Source organism: Pelodiscus sinensis, chromosome Z (assembly GCF_052426305.1).
Source record: "Pelodiscus sinensis isolate ZL-2025 chromosome Z, ASM5242630v1, whole genome shotgun sequence".
Lineage (NCBI taxonomy): Eukaryota > Metazoa > Chordata > Testudines > Trionychidae > Pelodiscus > Pelodiscus sinensis.
The window spans coordinates 30,922,496-30,945,599 of record NC_143085.1 but is presented as its reverse complement, the minus strand read 5'-3'; the positions used below and the strand labels follow the sequence as shown (position 1 = coordinate 30,945,599).

The 23,104-nt window shown below is 39.7% G+C and overlaps 2 protein-coding genes across 6 annotated transcripts in view; one reads left to right on the top strand and one right to left on the bottom strand.

Annotated features, from left to right (window-relative positions):
• SETD1B (SET domain containing 1B, histone lysine methyltransferase) overlaps positions 1–23,104 on the bottom strand; it is a 117,781-nt gene that overhangs the window by 55,432 nt on the left and 39,245 nt on the right. For 2 of the 4 annotated variants that reach the window (XM_075898630.2, XM_075898631.2), the window contains 5 exons: positions 11,249–11,403; positions 10,746–10,844; positions 10,077–10,347; positions 6,316–6,428; positions 1,950–3,125 (listed from right to left, as the gene is read on the bottom strand). In XM_075898630.2, the coding sequence (XP_075754745.1) occupies positions 1,950–3,125; positions 6,316–6,428; positions 10,077–10,347; positions 10,746–10,844; positions 11,249–11,389 (1,800 nt within the window). In that variant the 5' untranslated portion in view covers positions 11,390–11,403. Of the gene's footprint in view, positions 1–1,949; positions 3,126–6,315; positions 6,429–10,076; positions 10,348–10,745; positions 10,845–11,248; positions 11,404–11,593; positions 12,011–12,050; positions 12,176–23,104 lie in introns of those variants that run through there. The other 2 variants (XM_075898632.2, XM_014573738.3) reach the window with 2 other exon arrangements.
• The window catches only part of RHOF (ras homolog family member F, filopodia associated), a 57,366-nt gene continuing 46,834 nt past the window's right edge, over positions 12,573–23,104 (top strand). The window contains exons 1-2 of one of the 2 annotated variants that reach the window (XM_089775160.1): positions 12,573–13,093; positions 13,619–13,668. In XM_089775160.1, the coding sequence (XP_089631286.1) occupies positions 13,066–13,093; positions 13,619–13,668 (78 nt within the window). In that variant the 5' untranslated portion in view covers positions 12,573–13,065. Of the gene's footprint in view, positions 13,094–13,618; positions 13,669–14,010; positions 14,446–23,104 lie in introns of those variants that run through there. The other variant, XM_075898637.2, reaches the window with a different exon arrangement.

The following is a 23,104-nucleotide window of genomic DNA, read 5'->3' as shown; positions in this document are numbered from 1 at the left end:
TGATCTCTCCTCTCACATATTCCCAGCTTCTGGCAAAAAGAGGCTAGGGACACTATTCCTACCCATCCAGCTAACAGACATTGATGGATCTTTTATCCATGAATTTATCTAGTTCTTTTTTGAGCCCTGTTAAAATCTTGGACTTCAATACATCCTCTGGCAAGGAGTTCCACAGGTTGACTGTATGTTGCGTGAAGAAATACTTCCTTTTGTTTTAAGCCTCCTACCCATTAATTTCATTTGGTGATCCCTAGTTTGTGTGTTACAGGAACAAGTAAATAACTTTTCTTTATTAATTTTCTCCACACCAGTCATGATTTTATAAATTTCTATCATATTCCCCCTTAGTCCTCTCTTTTCTGAGCTGAAAAGTCCCAATCTGTTTAATCTCTCCTCTTATATCTGCTGTTCCAAAACCCTAATAATTTTAGTTGCCCAACTTGAGCTGCTAATGTCTTTCATTCCCAAATGCTCCATTAGAGGCAGCAGACTATGCTCTGTGTTTCACTGAATCTTCCAACAATATTCCCAGTTAGTCAGCTACTTCTGGTCTAAATCACTTAAGGGAAGAGTATGTTAGAACCCAACAACTGTTTCCTGATCGTTCTTGATGTAATAAATCATCTGACAATTACTAAAATAGATGTATTTTAAAAACAGGAATCAGAGCTGGTATGCAGTACTGAACTGGCTGCCGTGGTGACTCAAAAGTCTGTTGTTCCATACAACAGTAATTGCATGATCATCCTATTAGGGATGTTAAAAAGCAGGTAACTGACTAATAGTGTAGTCGATACAATTTGCATCAACTACACTATTAGTTGAGAAGGGGAATCAGAGTCCAGGAACTACCTCTACTGTGGCTTTGCAATTTAAATGTAGGAGGAGTGGGGCATGCATGCAGCTTGGCTCCTCCTACATTTAAACTGCAGAATTGCAGCAGGGGTAGGTCCAGGACTCAGCATGGTCAGGGACTGAGCAGCCCTAGCTTAGGCCAGGTCCCAGACCACTACACTTCCGCCTCCCCTGCACTATAGAGATGGTATGGAGGGGGATAGGAGGGGAAACAGCTTTTAATCTGGCTCCCCTCAGCACTGGCTTCTGCTCCCCCTCACCCCACAGCCTCTGATACAGAAGCAGCAAGGGGGGAGGCAAGCAAGTAGTCAAGTATGACTAGAATACCTGATAAGTCTAGGTTTATCGGGTAGTTGACTACTCGACTAGTCACATACATCCCTAGCAGTAGTAATGCAAATTTCTCTTCAGTCTCACCAATAAGGGTGAATCCTAAACTGGAAGGAGCAATTTAAAAGGGGAATTCAGTCCTAGAGATCACTACCTGAAACTACCAATTTCAGGGTTGCTCTTGACATAGGGAATGTCTGTTAACCAGGAACTGGACTAAGACCATCAGGTAGGGATGTAACCAGTTAAACATTAACTGAATAAAGAGGATGCAAGGGGGGGGGGGGGGAGAGACTGCTCCTGCCCCAGTAGGCTGGAGTGGCCCCCTGCTGAGGCCAGGACTTCTCCAGCCCAGCCAGAGCAGCCCCTGCCTGTGGAGTGCCCAGACCTCCCACAGGGCTTGAGCAATGTCCTGCCCATGGTAAGGGGGGTGCTGCTACAGCCCCCTGTTAACCAGAACCAGTGGACTGCCTCAATTTACCCTACAGTTACCATTACCCATTAAGGGTGATGATTACTGACTGACCTGGTTAACCTTTCACATCCTTATCAGCTCATATCACATCAACCCCATTACCAACTCCCTGAGCCAAACCTAGCTAAAACCATGCATGCTAACACACACACACACACACACACACACACACACACACACACACACACACACCCTCAGTTTCTAAAGACAACTTTTTAAATAGGAGTACATGATCTACCTTGTTCTAGTCACGTACATATAGATTTTCTAAATTCTCTCTTGATCTTACCTCATCCATTTTTTCTGATGTTGGTGTCTGGTCACCAGGTAGCATTTCTTTAGTCTCAGAAGTCTCTGCTTTGGATGTGCTACTTAGCTGATCAATAGGAATCATACCAGCCTCTGATGTCCCTCTTGAATTCTGGCTCAGAGGAAGTGTCCCAGGGATTGGCTCGTCGTCATCAGAATCTGGTAACGGTGTTGGACTAATGTCCTCTAAGCCAGTGCTGGAGGGACGTGAGGATGGGGTTTGACCTCTATAACTGGGCTGAGCATTCGAGCTATACAATGGGATAGGAGAAAGTTGGGAGGAGGAGGAAGAGATAGGGCTACCTTCCATTCGGATCTCATTGTCCGAATCATGCTCGTTGAGAAAAGGTAACTTTGTTCTCTGCTCTTTCAAGAGCATCTCAATCCTTGAGTCTAAACTGTTATGCTGCATTTCAGACTCCATGGTTGGGGTGCCAGGTGTTTCACTCCTTTCTGGCGTCTGAGAGAAGGATGCAGTACTTTGTTCAGTAACACAGTTTGGCTGTGGCAGAGGTGGGAGTTCCTCCTGTTTTTCTTTCACAGGAACAAAGTCAATATTAGTGGCAGCATTACCTTCTATTAAGATCTCGGCTAGAGGTGGTACAGGTCTCCGGTACTCAGCATCTCTGGAAGTTTGGGAATATTGCTGCTCATCAGAAGGAGGAAACACAGCTGGTGCTTGGTATGGAGAGAAGGCAGATTTATAAGTTGAAGAACCAGAGTGGCTCAAGGGAGGAGTGTGAGAATATTGTACTGGCTCTTGCTGATGAGACTTGTATGTGCTAAACTGATGTTCTGACCCTCTGTAAACATTTGCCGAATTATGGACATAGTGATGTCCTGGTCGCCTGTTGTAGGCATCTGTAAATTTTGTTTCATGTCTCCTGGGTTTATACCCTGAGTCCTGTCCATAATGGTAAGCTGGTGTTGTTTGACGACTGGAATAGGCTGAATCTTGGGAAAACGGAGTCCCCAGTCGTGGGGTGAGTGGGGTTCCTTGGGACTGTGGGGTATACTGGCTATATGAGTTTGGGGTGTCTTGCCGACAGCTGGAATAGGCAGTATCGTGGGAAAATGGAGTACTGCTGTTTGGGGTAATGGACGATCCCGCAGATGAAAGGTTGCTGTCTTTCAGACGTTTTACAGAATCAGTCAACTATAAAAAAAATAAATAAATAAAAGTAAATAGTAGGTACCTATGCACATACAGACACTCTTTCCAAAACGATGTCTGCTTATCTGAAAAGTTGAGCACCAAGACATGCTATGGTAGGAGCAGGTATTTGCAACACTGAAAACCAAGTTACCACAATTATCCATTAAAATATGTAGGCAGTTATTTTGCTTTTAAAATAGTCGGTAAGAGAGCAAGTGAAGGAAATAGGCAAGTTCTTTTATTCTTTAGAAGCAAATGTCAAGAGGATCAGAATCCTCGAGACATCAAGAATGCTGAAAATAAAAAAATTCTGCCAACTGGTTTTGAATGCAACTATAAAGATTACGAAAGAATATCACTAAAACCAAAAGCTTCAGATTCTTCATACTGTGTCAAACAGACCCAAGTAGCTAATTTACACTTCAGACCATACACAACACACCAACTGGCTCCACACCTGCAGTCAGTTTCACACAGAACCCAAATGCAAGTATAGAACTTGTGGAAGTCGATGGGGCTTTGTCCTGATCGGTCAGCTCAAACTCTCTATATCCCCACAAGTCACATGTTAAGTTCTAACAGATGAATAAATCTTTCTCCTTTATGTAAAGAGGATGTAGCTGGACTGCAAACAAACAAGTAAAAATTAAACAAACTTCACAAAGACATATGATCAAGTGGAATGTTTCCAGCGGTGGAATCTTAAAACTAAAAAACATGAACCTAGAAGAACAGCCAAATGATCCATCTCAATGCAATTTACTTCAAAAGCCCATTCAGGAGTTTATCCAAACAATACAATTAGAGTTTGACACCAATAACAAAACAGAAAGAAAAAAGAAACCCTCAAACAATGATGAGTCACATCAATATCACACAAAAATCAATGTTCAGTAATGTAGATAGGCAGTAGAGTGTGACCCAATCCAAATTCCCTGCACATTAGCAGGAGCTGTACTGAGCTCTAGAACAGTAACAAAAAAACAGAAACCACCAACCAAAAAGCAGAGACTTTATGGAGGCCACAGTGACATAACATTTGAATAGGATCTTTTACAACTATCTTTTTTTTTAATGTAAAAAGATCACATGCCAATGGCTCTGCAGAATTATCAGCACTGTCAGGTTTCATACAGCACACAACTGATACAGTGATACTAACATGCTTACATATTTCATTATTTTTTGGATGGTACAGCTGCTGCAGACCATAAAAGATTTGGCATCTAAGCTTGCTCTTCCATCCCTCCTCCCACCCCTACTCTGCCCTGCCCCCAACCTCTTCCAAAAGTTACAAAGGCAACTTAGGTTATAGTTATTCCTCCTATTATCAATTTGTGTATCAATTCCCTGGATGTTTGATTGCCTGCAGGTGAGGGCCAAGGGAACACTCCTAGCCATGGGCAACTTAAAAGCCAGATCCAGCTTTTTCTATGGACTTCAACAGGCTTTGGATCAGGTTGAGCAGTGGAGCAGGCGCTCAGAAGGGAGCAGGCAAATCAGCTGATCTTTACTGCTGAAACAGGAGGAGAGGAGGCAAATGAAGAAATTTCAAGCTACTCTACTGAAATTACTATAGCATATTAGAAGCATCTTGGCAGAATCTGGTGGACATTAACTGAAGGAATCACCAGAATTAGTGTTCTGTGAGTAACCCAAAAAATTCAACATACAGTAAATTTTGTATAATAAATTGCAAGACTTTTAATCTACAATCATGTTGGAGACTTGTATAAACAGAAAATGATGGAGCAGTTAGTCTCATTAATAACTGTGAAAAACAACTCTTAATAGCAGGGGTCTACATGTTCATTTTGGATCATCTGTGATGAGACAGTAAGTACTTTCCTGTGAAACACTGAGCACCATTCACTCCTGAAGTCGCTGAGAGCGGTAGGTGCCCAACAGGGGATGCTCAGCACATGGCAAAACTAAGCTGCTACCTAAGCATCCAGGCTACCTACTCTCCCCCATTTAAGGCTGACCTGCTGAGGAAGAAATGAGGCCTCTTTATGATGGAGAAAGATGACTGAAGGATTGTGTTTGGAGGGGGGCTTTTTTCAGTTTGATTTTCACATTCAGTATTCAAGTCTTGTCTTTCTGGAAAGCTAGTGAGATGAGGACATTGTAAGGATTAAAACAAAAAAGTGAACAACTGAGAGGGGAAAGATGTATAGTTATAATGTTCAAAACTCTTTAAGGCAAAACTTCTAAACCTGGATGCCTTAAATTCAGACTCCTAAATTCATAATCTGAATCCTACATAAAACCAGTTAGACATCCATAGGAGCTCAAGATCACTGAAAAGTTAGGTCACTTTTATTTGAGTATATATGGCAATCAAGAAAGTGAGTCCACATGACATAGGCCCATGAAGAGTCTCTCGATTTAAATGGAGATCTGTGAAGAAGCAGGTGACCTCTTCAGTCAATTCAAGATCAAGAGGACTATTTACAAGCATAACTTCAGAAACCCGTATTTGGAACTTTTGGCCTCTGTGTTAAATAACTGATTCCAATGACCTTTCTGAAGAACTGAAGTCATTGAAAGACAACACTTCCACTTGTCATTTTAAAAAAATGTGGGAGAAAAACAAAAAACAACTCAGAACCCTGAGACAACCTCCTGAAAAACTACAGAAGATGGGCATTTCTGACATTTTAAGAGGAGGGAAAAAGGGCATAAAAGATATCCCAACCTTTAAAATTCAAAAAACATACATCGTTCCTGTCTCCTAGCAAAAACCTTGAATAACCTTTAATGGGAAGGACAATAGGCCAAGTTTATCCTTGCATGCTGCTCCACCGACTTCAATAGAAGGACCCCATGGATGGATCTGGCCCTGCATCTTTAATTACAGAAATTCCTACAGTTACTAAATAGCATTTGGTTGGTTCTATAAAATCTTTACACTTGTAACAGGACATAAATCACTCACCCCAATATTCAGACACTTAGGCACAGCATGAATTTGTATAGGATACTGTTACTGAATTTAATAACTGAATCTAAGTACAAATAATTAATTTTAAGGTAATTTTTAAAATGTATTGACAAAACTACCCGAGGACAGAACAAAGCAATCCCACACATCACTTGTTATAATACAAGAGAATTTATTTGAATGAACCACTGTCTGCTTGTAAGTTTTTAGATATGTACTATTAAAATACACCTAAGTAAGCCATACCTGCTGAGTTTCATTCACAGTTGGTGAGACTTCTTGCTCATTGCCTACAGGAAGGGTCTGCGGAGTGTAAAGACCATTAACCAGCAATTCATAGAACCGCATACGAGTTTCACCTGCAAACCACAATGAAAGTTTATTTAAAAAAAAAAAGCCATACACCATACATCATAAGTCTCTTTATTAAGCTTTCCCCAGACCCAGACATCTCTCTTAATAGCCTCCATTTCAGCCAACATCTTTCCAAAAAAGGAAGCCAGGACAGCAGTTAAGATAAGCAACACTGTTTCTTAAAAATCTGCCAAATGAGTGATGCAAGGTGGTCCCTTAGTGACCACATCTTCAACTACGGTATCTGAAAAAAATGCATTAACAATGAGCCATACCTCTTTGAAATTAATGGGAAAGGATACTGGAAAGCAAACTTAACTGTGGCAAATCCAACAAAAGTAGTTACCCTTGAAACTTGATGTATATTAAGGATACACTAGCTTCTGTTAATGTGCTCCCTCAAGAGAGAGATTTCTATGTAGCACCTCCCCTCCCCCAATTCTATTTGGCTGCTCTATTCCTGCACAATGCTTTCTAGAGTGCTGAAATCTCTCCTCACAAGTGTCAAATGTATCAGAACTGTAACTTTGATAAAAGCTTCTTCCCACTAAATGCAACAACTGCTTCTACCAGTTTAGAAGCCTTTTCCACATATATGCTAGTGGAAAGATTTGAGCTGTTATCAATACAAATGAGATGCAATTGAATCCAAGGGTCAAACTAATTGTTTCTTCTTTTCCAAGGTACTGGCTAACCTGTTTTTCTATGTAATGTGTATGTAGTACTTTCCTAGCATGAGCATTCTAAAGAATGCAGACCCTTATACAACATTGCTATCAATGTTTAACACTCATTTTCAGGCTGCTGAATTCTAATGAAGACATAGTTTATTAATGTTAGACAAATGTCTACTTTGAGCCTGAGCCTACTCATTTTGCAGTCAGAAAGTTTATCACTGCATTCAAGAGAAGCTGGATCAGACCTTTTGAGATATTTCCAATTTTGCTTACATGAGGGGTAGGTTCTTTGTTTTTTAAAATGTGATAATATTTTTGAACATTGAAAATTTGATTTGAGTCAATACAGCAGAGTTGTTTCTTATCTAGGGTTATCATCTTTTTCTTTTAAGCTACAAATAAAAAAAAATAAGTAATGTATAACTGAGAAAGAATATCGTAAAAAGGCACAAGTCCAATCCCTGAACCTGCAGCCACTCTCACACATGTACTCATGAGAGTGAGTACTCCCACTTAACAGATCTACATGAGTAAGTGCTACAGGATCAAATACCCAATTCTCATACACAGTTGTGAGTAACTAGTATCTACTAATGCACTTGTCCAAAGAATCTGTTCCAGATTAGAAGCTTGATACTGCATTATTCAGGTAAAACACACATTAAATTCAAATTTGCATAAATAAATGCCACCTCTCAGGCTTCATTAACTTGGTTTTAGTACACTGCTTCTCATACATACTATTGGACCAGATCCTCCTCGTGTCAACAATCATCGCCCAATTCAAGTGAATGGAGCTATGATAATTTGACCACTGGAGATCTATCCTACAGTATTTGAAATATTGAATTCATGTGAGATGATAGCACTTGCCATGAATGTTGTGATACAGAAGCAAGTTTTAAAATGTTTTTAAATTGCACAAATGAGTATAAATACCTTAGCTTCCTCATTCTCCTTTTTATTCAGTAAAATAATAATAGTTAGCATTTATATTTTCCTTTTCAAGCAGCTTTGAATTACCGCCATGCAGGTAGGTAATTAAGTAGTATATCTAATCTATAAATGGAGAAATGGAAGAAGATAAGAATTGCCTTATGCGATAAAGTAAGTCCATCTCAGAAATGTGAACTGAACACATGAATTCCAAACTCCTAGTCCTGTGCTCTGACCACATCATGATTAAGTACACGGATGAAACTTCTTGCACTCCTTTTTATACCCATTTTGTTAAAATTTGTAATCCAGTATTGATTTTTATAAAAATACATTTAACTATGTTTTTGAAAAATGAATATTAGGAATAAATGGATATGTAAAATAAAAATTATAGACTGTGTACCCAAAGATGTCAGAGGTTGCAACCACTATTTTTAGCATTATAGTTTAACTGATCTTTCCAGACCACAAAACATTTCTGGTATTACTGCATCTTTTAAAAGAACAAAACAAAATAGCCACAAGTTTATAAAAGATTAAAAGTAGAGGAATACAGATAGCTTATGAGTTATATGTAAAAAAGTGCAATTTAAAATTAAGAGATCTTAGTGTTTTCACTAAATAATTAAAATATTCTAAACCACCACCTTCTTGACATGAAGTTATACTTCCTAGACCAACCACTGTTCTAGGATTACAAAAGTGAAATATAAAAAAAAAAAACAAGAGTAAAACTCTCCAATCAACTTGCTCAAAAAGGTCTCTTAACATCTACTCTCACCACTGTGAATCCACTTTAACTTGCATTATTAAAAATGAAAGTGACTGTTGCTCCAGTTTAAATGTACATATTAATTTTGCTCAAATTTGGAATTAAACAGGGTAATACCAAGTTAAGTTAAAGAATGCTAAAAATATTAAATCCCAGGGTCAAAGTTTATTTATAAGGGTATTCTTTTAATATTCAGGCACTAATGTGAGAAATTATGTTATGTGTGTTTCACATACTAAATGTAATATACACTTTGAACTTGAAGGTTATTGAAACATTTTTATACTATGTATGGTTAACTAAGACAAACATAAAACTGTTTTTCTTTAAGAGGTGTTCATGAGCTCTTCCTCTTTCTTAAAAAGAAAAAAAATCAAGTTATGCTTCAAACTAGAATGATCTTGTTTACAATGCCAATAAATAATAATTAATAATTAATAATAATAATATATAAATGCCTGTAATGTTTTGCACACTTCATTACTTTAGCTTTTAGCCAAATGTTTAGAAAAACCCTTCACTAACATGCTTGGGGGGAAAACAAACACATAAAAACCACAATAAGATGTAGAATTTTAATATTTTCAGTATTTGAATAAGTACTGCACTGTTAATTCCTATAGTAGCTCTACTGTGGTTCAGTTACAATTAGGATTACAAGTGTTACTGTCCCTTTAAGAAAGACAGGACAGAAACACATGCATACATACTTGTTCGCTCTCACAGTGTCAAGTGCTGTGCACTTTTTACTGCCAAACTTGGGTTTGTTATACCAAGTACCAGTGAAACACCAGGAGCTCTGAAAACAGGATCCTGATGCAGTTAGTGGCATTTTTTAAAGTTATAGTAGTTTCTAATACAGGAAAAAAGCTTTATAACCATATTTCAAAATGCATTTGTAAACCTCGAGACTATCACCAGTTTAGACCAAGAAATTTGTAAAGAGATTCTGAAAAGGGGTGAGGGTAAGGGCAGAATCTGCCAACTGGGTGCCAGTGTAAGTGATTGAAATGAACAGGATGGCAGCATTTTGTAAATTACAGGACTGTCTCCTAGCAACAGACAACACATTCAGCTCCACGTGACTTCCAATGGCCCAGAGAAAAGGAAAGACAGAGGGGAGAAGGAGCAACATTCATTTATTAGTATTTTTAATCATCCATCTCCTCCAGCCTGGAAAAGCCTATCATTTTAGGAGAGGAGAGGGGATGCAAGGTCTGGGGGTTGCAACTAGACTGAGTATGAAGCTAAAATCTGCTTCCCACCTTTTGTATCCAGTTCCACGTGGATGATGTTGCCCATGACAGATGTGTTGTGAAGGTGCTGGACTGCTTCCCTGGCCCCCTTCACTGTGGCAAAGATCACTTTGGCAATGCCCAGGTGCTTCTTGTTCTTGGGGTTATAGAGAATCTCTACCTCTTCCACTTCACCATATTTCTTGCACATGTCAGTGAGAAAGTTTTCACGGATGTTGTCATTCAACTTGGCAAAGGTTACCTGCTTGGGAGGCACCGGCCCCACGTAAAACTCATCAATCTGAAGATTTATACAAACACAAAAAATGGGAAGGAGATTGGCGGCAGAAAGTTAACTTGTTTGGAACAAAGTTAGAGTTGTCTTAGAACTCTGGGGAAAGAAACAGTCTACAATGTCACTCACACCAATCTAAGTCAAAGGAAACCCTGTCTCTACACTCTAAATAATTTATATGGAAATGGTTATTTTTTCCATCTTAATAACAAATTTTAAGCAGCTTTATTAAGCATCAGTGTTATAACTCAAATCAGATGTATTGATTTATTTATGGACTATTACTATTGTTAGACAGATTGCCAGATAATAAGAATCTTTCATTTTAACAGTTCATTATGTTATTTTGAACTCAAACTCAATTGACAAATGACAAGAACCCAAACATAAGGTAGGTAAGGTACCTTGAATTTGGGAACAGAAAGCTCCAACTCCTTGGTTTTGGTCCATATTCGTCCTATCCTGGGATCTCTGACACAATCCACTGGTGCAATTCCGGAGTTCTGCAAAAGGGAGGGGGAACAGAACACTCAAGAACCATCAATAATATTGCTAGAAATTTCAGGGGGACACACACAGGGCAAGGAAGCATCAGGGGAAGAGAAAAAGCACACATACATATACATACATGTCAAATTGCAATACCTCTGAGAAATAGACACAGATTGGAAACATAGAAAAATAAAGCTCTAGGTTTTAGCTCCTTTTTGGAATCCTGACAGTTGAATACATTGTGTCAGGTGGCAGTAACTTTCATGGCTCCCCCCTCCCTTTTGCTACAACATGAATTATTATAGTATTTAAGAAAGCCTTGCCCTCCTCCCCTAAACAAGGGCTATTCAGGAGGGGGAGGAAGTTAAGAGTGTGTGGAAGGGGTATATAGTGTATTTAAAAAACAAACACTTACCGGCATGCTAAAATTTTGCCCATCATAACGATAGAGTTTATGCTGTCCTTTTTTCAAAGCTGGGTCAATAATCAATTTGTAACTTCTCCAGTGGTGATTTCTTTTCTCGACAGAAGTGCTGGCTTGCGAGCTGTTCTCCATTCCGTTGATCCAACCTGGAAAAACCCCCACAAAGTTTAAAAAAAATGTAATAAAGATCCCATTTTAACAACCACTCATGAAACACATCAAAACTGGGTACAAATACACAAACGGGAAGACTCTAAAATAGGGAAAATTCTTAGACAGCCCCCTCCCCCGTGAGATAAGAGGCAGAAAGAGGGGGGAAAAAAGACCCAATCTCACTTGAACTCTGTTTTTTGCCATGATCTTCTGGGTGCTTGGCTTTTTCCCCTGCCTTGATCTCCTTGAAAGACATTGTGTGAGGTGGCCGATCGTCTCCTTGCAGCGAAAGGCGAGCTCCTTTTCACATTTGGCTGGTTACATTACATTGCTTTTGAAAGGCTCCTGCCTCCTTTTTTTGCGAGCCAACACATATTGTGTGTGTGCTTTCTGCTTGCTTCTCAGGCATCCCACAATACACCACTATGGAGCTCGGCTAATGGCTAACCGCCCTCAACCGAAGGCACATTCACAGCAGCTGCAGCGCGCCGCGAAGCCCCCAGCCTCGCCGCGCCGTGGCACCTCCCCACCCCAAATAAAGGGCCATGCATTTTCCCCAGCCGACCTAGCCTCGGCTGGGGACTCCCCCCCGGGTTAATTGCATGCAGGAGATTGCTTGGAATCTGCGGGCTGCGTTTACCTTAAGCGCAAACTGTTTCTAAACAAGATGGACCTAGGTGGGACAAGTTTGGGGGGGGGAGCGACTAATGGAGCCGTGGAGGGGCCTCTGGGGAGCAGCCCAGGGCACGGGGCGACGTGCTGTCTCTGCTCCCCCCCCCCCGCCACTGTGCTCCCCCACAGCGCGCCGGGGCCCCGCGAGCCGCCGCGTTACAAAGTGTCCATGGCCCAGCCTGGGAGCCGGGGGGAGAAAGTAGCAGTTTTGCTTATTAAAGGTCCTGGGGTTGCAGCAGCCAATCAGCTTGGAGCTTCCATTTTGTTTGAGCGGTGAAAGGCAGCTGGGGATCGCTCTTCTCGCCTCTTTTCCTGGGCGAGGAGCGTCTCGCCTGGATTTGGGCTTCATGTTGTTTTAGCTCATCTTGTGCTTTTGGTTTGTAATTTGGCCGTGGTTAGGTAATTGGCTGGTTAAAGGCACCAGGAGCCCGCAGCCAATCAGCGCGCAGCTTCCATTTGGCTTGAGTTATTAGACGCTGATCTAAAAACATCCTTCACCAGACAGCTAAGGAGAGGCCAACAGATCAGGCAGCCATTTTTCTGCAATGGAATTAAATGGCCAACTGGGTTTTCCTTTGTTCCAAAAGGGGATACTTTATTTGAATCCACACCATCCATTTCAGGACTTCTCAGTGTTGTATTAATGTCTGACAACATTTTAAAGGACTCAATGAAGAAGGAAGATAAAAAAGATTTGGATTTTTCATTATGATTTGGAATCCATCTTTGTCTTGTATAACTAGGTCATGGCACACCCTTATGTCAGCAGTAACAATTTTGAATTCAAAAATAAGTAAATACATATTTTTGTCTGGGGTTTTTAAGCTTTATAACTCTATTATGACTGAACAATAAATTTAAAAAATAGTTCCTGTATTAAACACTTAATTCCTGGCCATTTTTTTTATTAACTCCTTTGGTGCTTATAAGGTAACGTTTTAAATATAGACTTAGGAATAGTGAATTCTGGCATAAAATTTACTATGATAAACTTTTTGTTTCTTTTACATTGTAAGTACCCAATCCATTCTGTCCTTACTAAGTGTAGTTTTCATGTTAATGTTACTGGAGTTGTCCTTATTTCTGAGCCTTCATTTGCATGTCTTATGTTTTTTGTCTGTTTAGCTAAAACAACTTATGCTTTTAAAATATTTTACTTATAAAGCAAAATAGCGAGAGATGTTTTTAAAATGTTTACATACAGTAAATGTTAACTAGGTGTTTTCACACTAACATGTACAGACTAAAAATATTTGGGGAAAACCTTTTTGAGTTTGTGTCGTCTGTGGAAAGCCCTTGGCTGTCCTTTTAATATACAGAGTAAATCTGTCACAGGAAAATAGATTTAAGTCTCGAGTAAAAGTCCTAACTGGACCACGTAGCTAGACAACATTTTTCTATAGCTTTTTTTGATGCTACACAATTGCCATATAAATATCTCTAAATGTCTTAACAAGATACGTTTGATTTTCAAATTTACCAGAGAAGTGGGGATACAGATTATATAGCTATATATTTATAAATGTTTTTTAAAAGCTAAACAACACAACTTCACCTTCAGAACTGCATTCATCAGTGGTGTGCGGGTAAGTAAACCCTTTTGCCCTTGCAGAGAAAGAGATAGCCCAGGCCTGTTCGACAAATGTTATTGTTCTGGACAGAGAGCCTCATTATCTTTTGTAAAACGGTAGCTAACTTGTTCTTGTGTCATAGATACATAATACAGGCTATATTAATATATCTTTTCAGAGGGTGATTTCTTTTTCTCTCCACAAAGCGCTTGTTAAAGAAAGGCTGCTTTTTGTGGAGGGAGACTGCGAATCCATGCTGGCATTACATGGCTGTTAAATTGTTCCTCTTCCTTCAACCCACACTCGCAAAATCTACCTCCAAACAGTAAAAGATTACTAAGGAGGATTTTAAAAGACGAACAGACGAAAGGGAACGCCCTTACGTGTTTATCCATCTAATTACTGAAGAATCTGGCTGGCGAAAAACAAAAAGGGACTGTTTTCAGAACAGTGGCAAACGAAACTGTAAAGGTTTCATTAAATTGCGCTGCAAAATTCTTCCCCACGAGAGGCAGCTAGTTTAGAAACGGTCTGAAAATAGATCCAAAATTAGGGAGGCTGCCTCCAAAGGAGGGACACTTTTGCAGCCAGGATTGTTACAGTCGGGAAGACGTGACGCAGTTGATGTTCACAGCAGTTCTGTGCTTTGATGCAGCTACTGAGCCCATGCCACTAACTCCCAGCTGCTTTTTATTTCAAAATCTGCTAACGCACCAAGCGTGTAATGCCTTTGCTGCCCAGTGCCCAGAGAAAAACAGGGAGGCTGTCTGGCATTTCAGCATGCAGCTCCAGGTTGTACTCCATATTGTTTTATGAGAGGGGGTGGGGTAGTGCTTCGTAATGGCTTCTTCTTTGCAATGCTGTATTCTTGTCAGGTTTGGGGGCAGCAGCACGTCTGTGTCTCCCAGTGTCTAGCGTTGTTTCTAGTTCCGATCATTTCAGGGAGGTGACTGCCCCCCCCCCTTGTGAGGTTCGTGGAAAGTGAAGAAGAGGCTTTTTTTGTTTTGTTTTGTTTTAAAGGCTCGGGGGGAAATGGTTGCCATTTCGTGAAAGCACTTTGCATCAGCAGAAGGAAGCGAGCAGGGGCTGAGTGTAATCGGAGATCCTGGCAGGGCTCCAGGTATTGCCTGCTGTTCTGCTAGGCACTCCCAGGGGGGCTGGGGAATCGGATGGGGGGAAGGGAGAGAGGAGGGGAGGCCAGGGCTAGGCTGGCAGCTCTCTTAAAGAAACAGGACCCTAGCTTGGGGAAGACAAAAGACAGCGTCGAGGCAAAGACCTACGTGCCTATAAATAAAAACGATCGTGTGAAGATCTTCCTAATCACTTTTTTGAAACTTAAACCAATTACTGTGAGAGCACAGATATTTGAAAATAGAGTGCAGTACAAAAATATCCAGATGGGCAGGAAATGTCATGAGGTACTCATATCCCCAGAAGGTGGTGGTTTCTTTAAACAAATCAGACGACTACTTGCAGTCTGGAGTTCAGATGAATGTAATGGGGCTGAAGTTGGTGGAAATGTGTAAAGCTATGTAGAAAGCAGGATGGGTCCTTTGTGATATTTTTTTTAAAACAGCTTTTCTTAACCGATTGTTTTTCGAAGTAGGTTTCGCTGCCTTTTTCGGGCCACAGACAAGGTGGTTCCAACAGTGAGATTGGGAGGGAGGAGCAGCTGACAGAGTGCATGGCCTGTGCCAAGTCAGGTTGCTGGCTGCCCCGGTTTCTCCTCTGACTGCAGGGATCTGTCTGTTCATTGTTGATTCTGCCGCCATTATATAGCTTCTGCACCACTCTGTGTAAATGCAGGGAGATCCTCGCCTTTCCAAAGTGAGTTTGAGAGATCTCTCTCCCTCACTTCTCGACTATTGTCGGCCACAAATGTTAGTAAATGGTGGGTCAGTCCTCTGATTCATTTACAGAAAAGATCAAAGCAAGAGGCCAGCTTGCTATTCTGTATTTCCATTTTAATAAATCTAGGTCAAGACTCACACTAGTTTAGGAGGTTCACTCACAACCAGAATTAACAGATGTCTGTATTCTGTGCAATTAAATCCATTATGGGTGGGTTTGATATGCCATATATCAGATGAAATAGATTTTCCTACAACTGTCTAAGTATGAGAGTATATATATTGTGGCTTGCATGTATATTGTGGTTGTTTCAGAGTTTATTTTGCTCTAGGGAGAGTTGTTTGTTCCACTACATTCCATGCTAAAATTAGATCCAATATTGAAATCTGCCATAAGCAACCATCCAAAGGGTCAGCAAAACTCAGTTATAGAAGTGGCCTTCTCTTTAGGGTAGAAGAAAATCATACAGTGAACCTTCATTGGAAGGGAGTAAGTGGCTACTTAAGGATGATTGCCTCTTGGAGGTGAGATGCATAGTGCAGGGTTTGCTATACCAGTTTGAGTTTGACTAGCCATTCTTGTTTTTTGTAAATGATTTCCTGTGGTATGTGCTGAGAGAATGAAGGTAGGATTGTGCCAATAAGGCATTGCATTTTCACAATAAATATGGTGTATTTTACTCTTAACATTTGACCATATTTTCATCCGTAATCCTTCCATAACCTGAATCATTTTGTTTTAGTAGAACAAGCAAGGAATCTGTGTGCCTGTATTTGATGCACAAACTCCCATGTGAAAATCCCTCTAAAACACAAGTCTTTTAAAATGAGAAAATTGGCTCCCCTGCCTTCCCTGAGTTCCCTCCCCTAATACTGATACCTTTGACCAACTAACTCTCTTAAGTGGGATACAATGGTTCAAAAACTGTTGGTTTTTTTTCCCCCTTCCCTGCTTTTCTGAAATCTCTTCAGAGCCATTATGCACTTTTTAAGGTTGTATAGTGAAAGAGGAAACTCTGTTTCTAGGCTAATTTCGGAAAGTGGCGTGCATGTTTGCATTCAATAATATCTCTCTGTTAGCAACATGTAAAAATCCCTGGAGTTTCCTATCCTCATGTGCATGGATCTTAACTCATGCTTGACACTTTACATAATAATTAAAGATATCTGCATGGATATAGCCTGTATAGCCTTTCATTACCATAAATCCTTGTAAAATTATTCCATGATTATTTTTATTAGATTAGAAGTCAAAACCTTTTTTAATTTACTGAAAGGCAACAAAACTAACAGCAGCCAAATCAAAGCAGTATTGGAGATTGTTTTTTACTATGGCAAAACCGTTGTAGATCTTACACTACATTGTGCAAGCTGAACATGTGATAAATGAGGAAGTGGTCAATTTAAGCAACACTTTCTAACTTTGTGGTGCTTGTTTTTCATTTTTAAATAAATATTAAACAGTAAGTATTGAGATATTTTAACAAATGTTAATGTTCAAATTACCATCTCCTCTTCCTCTTCTACCAAAAACATGGTTTAAGACTGAAATTCTTTTCTTAACTAGTTATACCCAACTCTGATTATAGTTTCCAAATAGCCAGTGATCAAGGTCCTACTTTTGTGTGTTTGCACTGCCGTTACTTTTCCAGTGCTGATTTTTGTGTGCAATTAACCACTTTGCAGTGTGTAAAACTATCACCTATGTCTTTACATTCTATGAATTGCCCTAGCAAGTGTTAACACTAGAAAAGTGTGGTTTGAGAGCTGCACATATATGCAAGTGAAAATTGGCCCATGTATGCTGCAGTCTGAGTTTAGGGCAGAGATTAGGGGCCTATTTTTCAGAAGTGCTAAGCCCCTAAATACCCTGAAAATCACATCATATCATATATATTTGAACTTGGAATTTCCTTGCTTTTGTAAAAGTTTAATTCATATTTTAATTGTAGCCTAAAAGTTGCTAGGGCACTCTGAGAACAGTTATACTATGTAGAATGGATTGTTTGGCAACCAGGTCTGAAACACTGGACTATCTAGTATTGCACTTTAAATCCCAGAAAGGTCAACTCAGTCTTTCTCTGAGTTAAAACTGACTCAGTTTTAGTACCTGGGAATCTTTAGAGAGACACTTTTTTAAAAGCAAATTTCTGTTCTGTATGCTCACTGATGATTCAAGAATGCTCCTTCCAAAAGGAACAGGATTTGATCTTGCTCAAAGTATCCCATTGTTTTCATTGTTGAGCAGCATGTTCTTTGCCAGTTGTTTAAATGACTGTCATCTCTACCCAAGAGGTGGCTGCATTTTTGTGACAGTGTTATATTTGACACTCTAGAAGCAGGTATTTATATAAGTTTTGTAGCGACCATTGTGATTAATTTTGACTCTATTCAGTCTTACAAATCTTTTATACTGAGGATCCTGTACCTGTTATTTTACAATAATAAACTAGAAATTAGTACTGCAGCATCTGTGCAGTCATGTTCAGCAACTCTTATGCTGCTTTGGATGATAGATTAATAGAAGGACAGACTGTATCATTGTAATCTAGTCTGACTTCCTGCCTAACACAGGGCCTGGGACTTCCTGCAGTTAATTGCTGCTTCAAGTCCCAATAGCTGTAGTTGAACTAGAGTATATCTTTTAGAAAAACATCAAGTCTTGGATTTAAAACTTAGGATGGAAAATCATCATAATCCTTTAAATTGTTTCAGTGAGTTTTAAATTTATTTCTAGTCTGATATTTTTGGAGGGAGAGGAGGGTCTGGCTTCAACTTCCAACCATTCAATCTTGTTATAACTTTTGTCTGCTAGATTTAATACCCAAATGTTCTTCGTTGAAGTACATCTAGTCTGATCAAATTACCCCTTATTAAAAAAAAGGGTAATATAAATGGATTGAGTTCCTTAAGTCTCTCTCTATAACAGATACTTACCAATCTTTTAATCAGTCTCAAGGTTTTTCTCTGAACCTTCTCCAATTTTTCAACATCCTTGAAATATACATGCACAAAATGCTTACAGTGTTCCAGGAACAGTCACAGCAGTGTCAAATACAGAGGTAATATGACTTCTCTACTCCTACTCAGTATTTCCATGTTTATAAATTAAGGATTATATTAGCTCCTATTGGCAACAGCATTGCACTGCAAGCTCATGTTCAGCTGATTATCAGCAGTGACCCCCAAAATCGTCTTCAGCGTTATTGCTTCTCAGAGTCTCCCATCCTCTGGGCCTGGCCTCCATTTTTTTTTTTTTTTTTTTTTTTTTTTTTTTTTTTTGTTTCCAGATGTACATCTTTAAATTTAGCCATAATGCAACACTTGCCATAGTAAATATATAAGACCAGTTTACCAAGTAATCCAGATCACTCTTGTCAGTATCTGTCTTCTACATTATTTACTTACTACCCCACTCTTTGTTGTCTTTATATTTTATCAGTAACAATTTTATATTATTCCAGGTAATTGAAAAATGTTTATGAATATAGAGTGAGGAAACAATCCGTGCAAGATCTCACTAGAAACATTCTCAATCATTGATTTCCTGTTTATAGTTTACATTGTGAGACCTATCAGACAGTTTTTATATTGTATTAGTTTCTTAATCAAAAAGTCAGATGCCTTATAGAAGTTTATTACATCAGCACTATTCCAGGTTCCACCTCTGAAATCTGGCACATTTTGGTCTGGCTATAAGTGCCTCCTGGACCAGAGAGCCTGGGACCCTAATGGCTGGAGGGCCAGCAGCCCAGCCAGGGCTGGGGGCAGTGGGGCTGAAGGAGCCCCAAAGCAGGGCTGGGGCCAGGTCTATAGACACCCAGCAGCCCACAGCAGTGCAGGGCTGTCTACAGCAGCACAGAGCTGGGGGTTGGAGAACCCCATCTGCCTTTGGCAGCATAGAGCCAGTGGTAGGAGAATCCCAGCCACCCACAACAGAGCAGAGCCAGGGAAACCTGACTGTCCACAGCAGTGCAAGGCCAGTGCTGGAGTCCAGAGAACCCCAGTCCATGACAGCATGGAGCCAGAATGGGACGAGGGAAGGGACAGGCAGGGCAGCAGGACAGATGGGCCAGCTAGGGCGGGAGTAGAGAGGGCCAGAGTTGTTCTTTGGCCAGTCGTGTAGTCAAGACAATTTGTATCGACTACACGATTAGCTCATAAGGTGAGCAGCTCTGCAAAGCTGCAGCGCAGGTGGTTCCCGGAGCCGGCAAGAGCCGGGACTAACCAGTTCTGGATTGTGCCAGCTCCGGAACCACTGCGCCTCTGCATTTTAAATGTAGTTAGAGCCAGGCAGTGCTTAATATATTAAAATGCAGAGGCACAGCAGCTGCTACCGAAACAGCTTCTGTCCACAGCAAGCCTTGGCCCACCACTGGCAGAGGCTGCTTCATGGCAGCCTACCCTACCTCCTCACCGCTGCTGCCTCTGACAGAGGCAGTGGGATGGGGGCAGGTGGCAGAGCAGAGACTATGAACTTTATTCATGCTGAATGAAATAAAATGAAAGCTAAATGTCCAGCTTCATTTAGCATGGACATGCTAATTGACAATTTTTTCCCCATTTTTTCCCTTCTCTTTCCCTCCCCGTCCTCTCTCTTCCTCTGCTATTTATTTTTCAACCTGGACCTCTTAAGTCCATTCATCTGAAGAAGTGGGTTGTGCGCACGAAAGCTCATGATACCATCTACATTTTTTGTTAGTCTCTAAGGTGCTGCAGGACTATTTGTTGTTTCTTGTATTATTGATAGGAAATGAAAGCATACACTATAACTGGTAAACTATAAACATATCTGGATCAGAATACTTGGGCATTGAGACTTTGATCACTAAAAGAGTTGAGACAATATTGTACTTGAGCTGGTTTTAATAGTGCTGTCAATTAATCGCAGTTAACTCACAAAAAATTAATTGTGATGATCACAATGCTAAACAGAGTATGGACTGAAATTTATTTGTTTACATTTTTAAATATAAATTTCTATTATAACATAGGATATAAAATGTACAGTACTCAATATTATAAATATCTTCACTGTAAAAATTATAAAAGCAAGAAATTGTACTATAATGCAATCACTTTATTGTAAAAATGTAACTTACATATAGAATCATAGTCCTAGAACACTAGAACTGGAAGGGATCTCAAGAGGTCATAGAGTTCAGTCCCCTGCCCTCTTGGCAGGACCCAATACTGTCTAGACCAGTGTTTCTTAAACTTTTTGAGAGACCATGGAATACCAAACAATAATATTTTTTATTCGGAACACCTATGAAAATTTTCTTCAAAAGAATTGTCAGACAAAAACAAAGAGGTGGTCACGGCACACCTGCGTGTTGTTCATGGAACACCAGAGTTCCGTGGAACATAGTTTAAGAAACACTGGTCTAGGACATTCCTGATATATGTCTATCAAACATGCTCTTAAATATCTCCAGGGATGACAATTCCACAATTTCTCTAGGCAGCTTATTCCAGTGTTTAACCACCCTGATAATTAGGAAGTTTTTCCTAATGTCCAATCTAAACCTCCCTTGCTGCAGTGTAAACCCCTTGCTTCTGGTCTTATCCTCAGAGATCAAGGAGAACAATTTTTCTCCCTCCCCCTTGTGACAATTTTTTAGATACCTGAAAACCACTATCATGTCCCCTCTCAGTCTTCTCCTTTCCAAACTAAATAAGCCCAATTCTTTGTCTTCCTTCATAGGTCATGTTCTCTAGACCTTTATTCACTCTTGTTGCTCTGCTCTGGACCTCTGCTCTGGACCTTTTTCAGTTGCTCCACATCTTTCTCGAAATGTGGTGCCCAGAACTGGACGCAGTACTCCAACTGAGGTCTAATCAGCGCAGAGTAGAGTGGAAGAATGACTTCTCATGTCTTGCTCACAATATTCCTGCTAGTGCATCCCAGAATCATGTTTGCTTTTTTTTGCAACAGCATCACACTGATTCATGTTTAGCTTGTGGGTCAACTGTGACCCCTAGATCCCTTTCTGCAGCACTCTTTCCTAGACAGTCGCTTCCCATTCTGTATGTGTGAAACTGATCGTTCCTTCCTAAGTGGAACACTTTGCATTTGTCCTTATTAAACGTCATCCTGTTTACCTCAGACCATTTCTCCGGTTTGTCCAGATTATTTTGAATTATGACCCTATCCTCCAAAGCAGTTGCAACCCCTTCCAGCTTCGTATTATCTGCATATGTTAAGTTTTTGTTAAATAACTGTACACAAATTTAAAAAAATCTAAAATTTTGGAACCTATAAGTCCACTCAGTCCTTTTCCTTGTTCAGATAATCACTAAGACAAACAAGTTTGTTTACATTTACGGGAGATTAATGCTGCCTACTTCTTGTTAATTAAGTCACCTAAAAGTGAAAATAGGCATTCACATGGCACTTTTGTAGCCAGTGTTGCAAGGTATTTGTGCCAGATAAGTTAAATGTTTGTATGCCCCTTTGTGCTTTAGCCACCATTCCAGAGGACATGGTTCCATGCTGCTAATACTCTTTAAATAATGTGTTTAATTAAAATTGTGACCATACTCCTTGGGATGGAATTATATGCCTCCTGTTCTCTTTTACCAACCTTCTGCTACATATTTGATTTTATAGCAGTCTCAGATGATGATCAAGCACGTTTGTTTTAAGAACAGTTTCACGGCAAATTTGACAAAATGCAAAGAAGGTACCAATGTGAGATTTCTAAAGATAGATATTGTACTTGACCCAAGGTTTATTAATCTGAAGTGTCCGAAATGAGAGTAGCAAGATGTGGAACATGCTTCCAGAAGTCTTAAAAGAACTACACTCCAATGTGAAAACTTCAGCACCTGAACCACTCTCGGCTAAAAAGAAAACAAAAAAAATTGACCACCTTCTGGTGGCATCTGACTCTGACTCAGATAATGAAAATGAACATGCATTGGTCTGCTCTGCTTTGGATTGTTTTAAAGCAGAGCTCATCATCAGCATGATCATATGTCCTCTGAAATGGTGACCAAAGCATATGAAAAGACACATGAATCTTTAGCACATCTGGCACGTAAATTTCTTGCAACGCTGGCTACAAAAGTGCCATGTGTTTTTACTTTCAGGTGATGTAGTAAACAAGAATTAGGCAGTATTCTCTCCTGCAAATTGTACCAAACTTGTTTGAACAAGAAGTAGGACTGAATGGACTTGTAAGCTCTAAAGTTTTACAATTTTTAATGCAGCTTTTTTACATAAGTAGATTGCATTATTTGTCGAGCCCTGGTGATTGCACTGCAGTACTTGTATAAGGTGACTTGAAGAATGCTATTTTTACAGTGCAAGTACTTGTGTTAATAAAATATAAAGTGAGCACTGTCCACTTTGTGGTGTTGTCATTGAAATCAATATATTTAAAAATGTAGAAAACATCCAAAATATTTGAATAAATAGTATTTTATCATCATTTAACAACACAATTAATCATGTTTATTTTTTAATTACTTGACATCCCTAGTTTTATCAAATGTGCACCGTGAAAGTATGATAACTATAACTGGCTGATAGAAAAGGCTGTTGAATTACTTTAAATTTGTGAATTATCATCTCTTTTTCTTTTTTCAAGACTTTC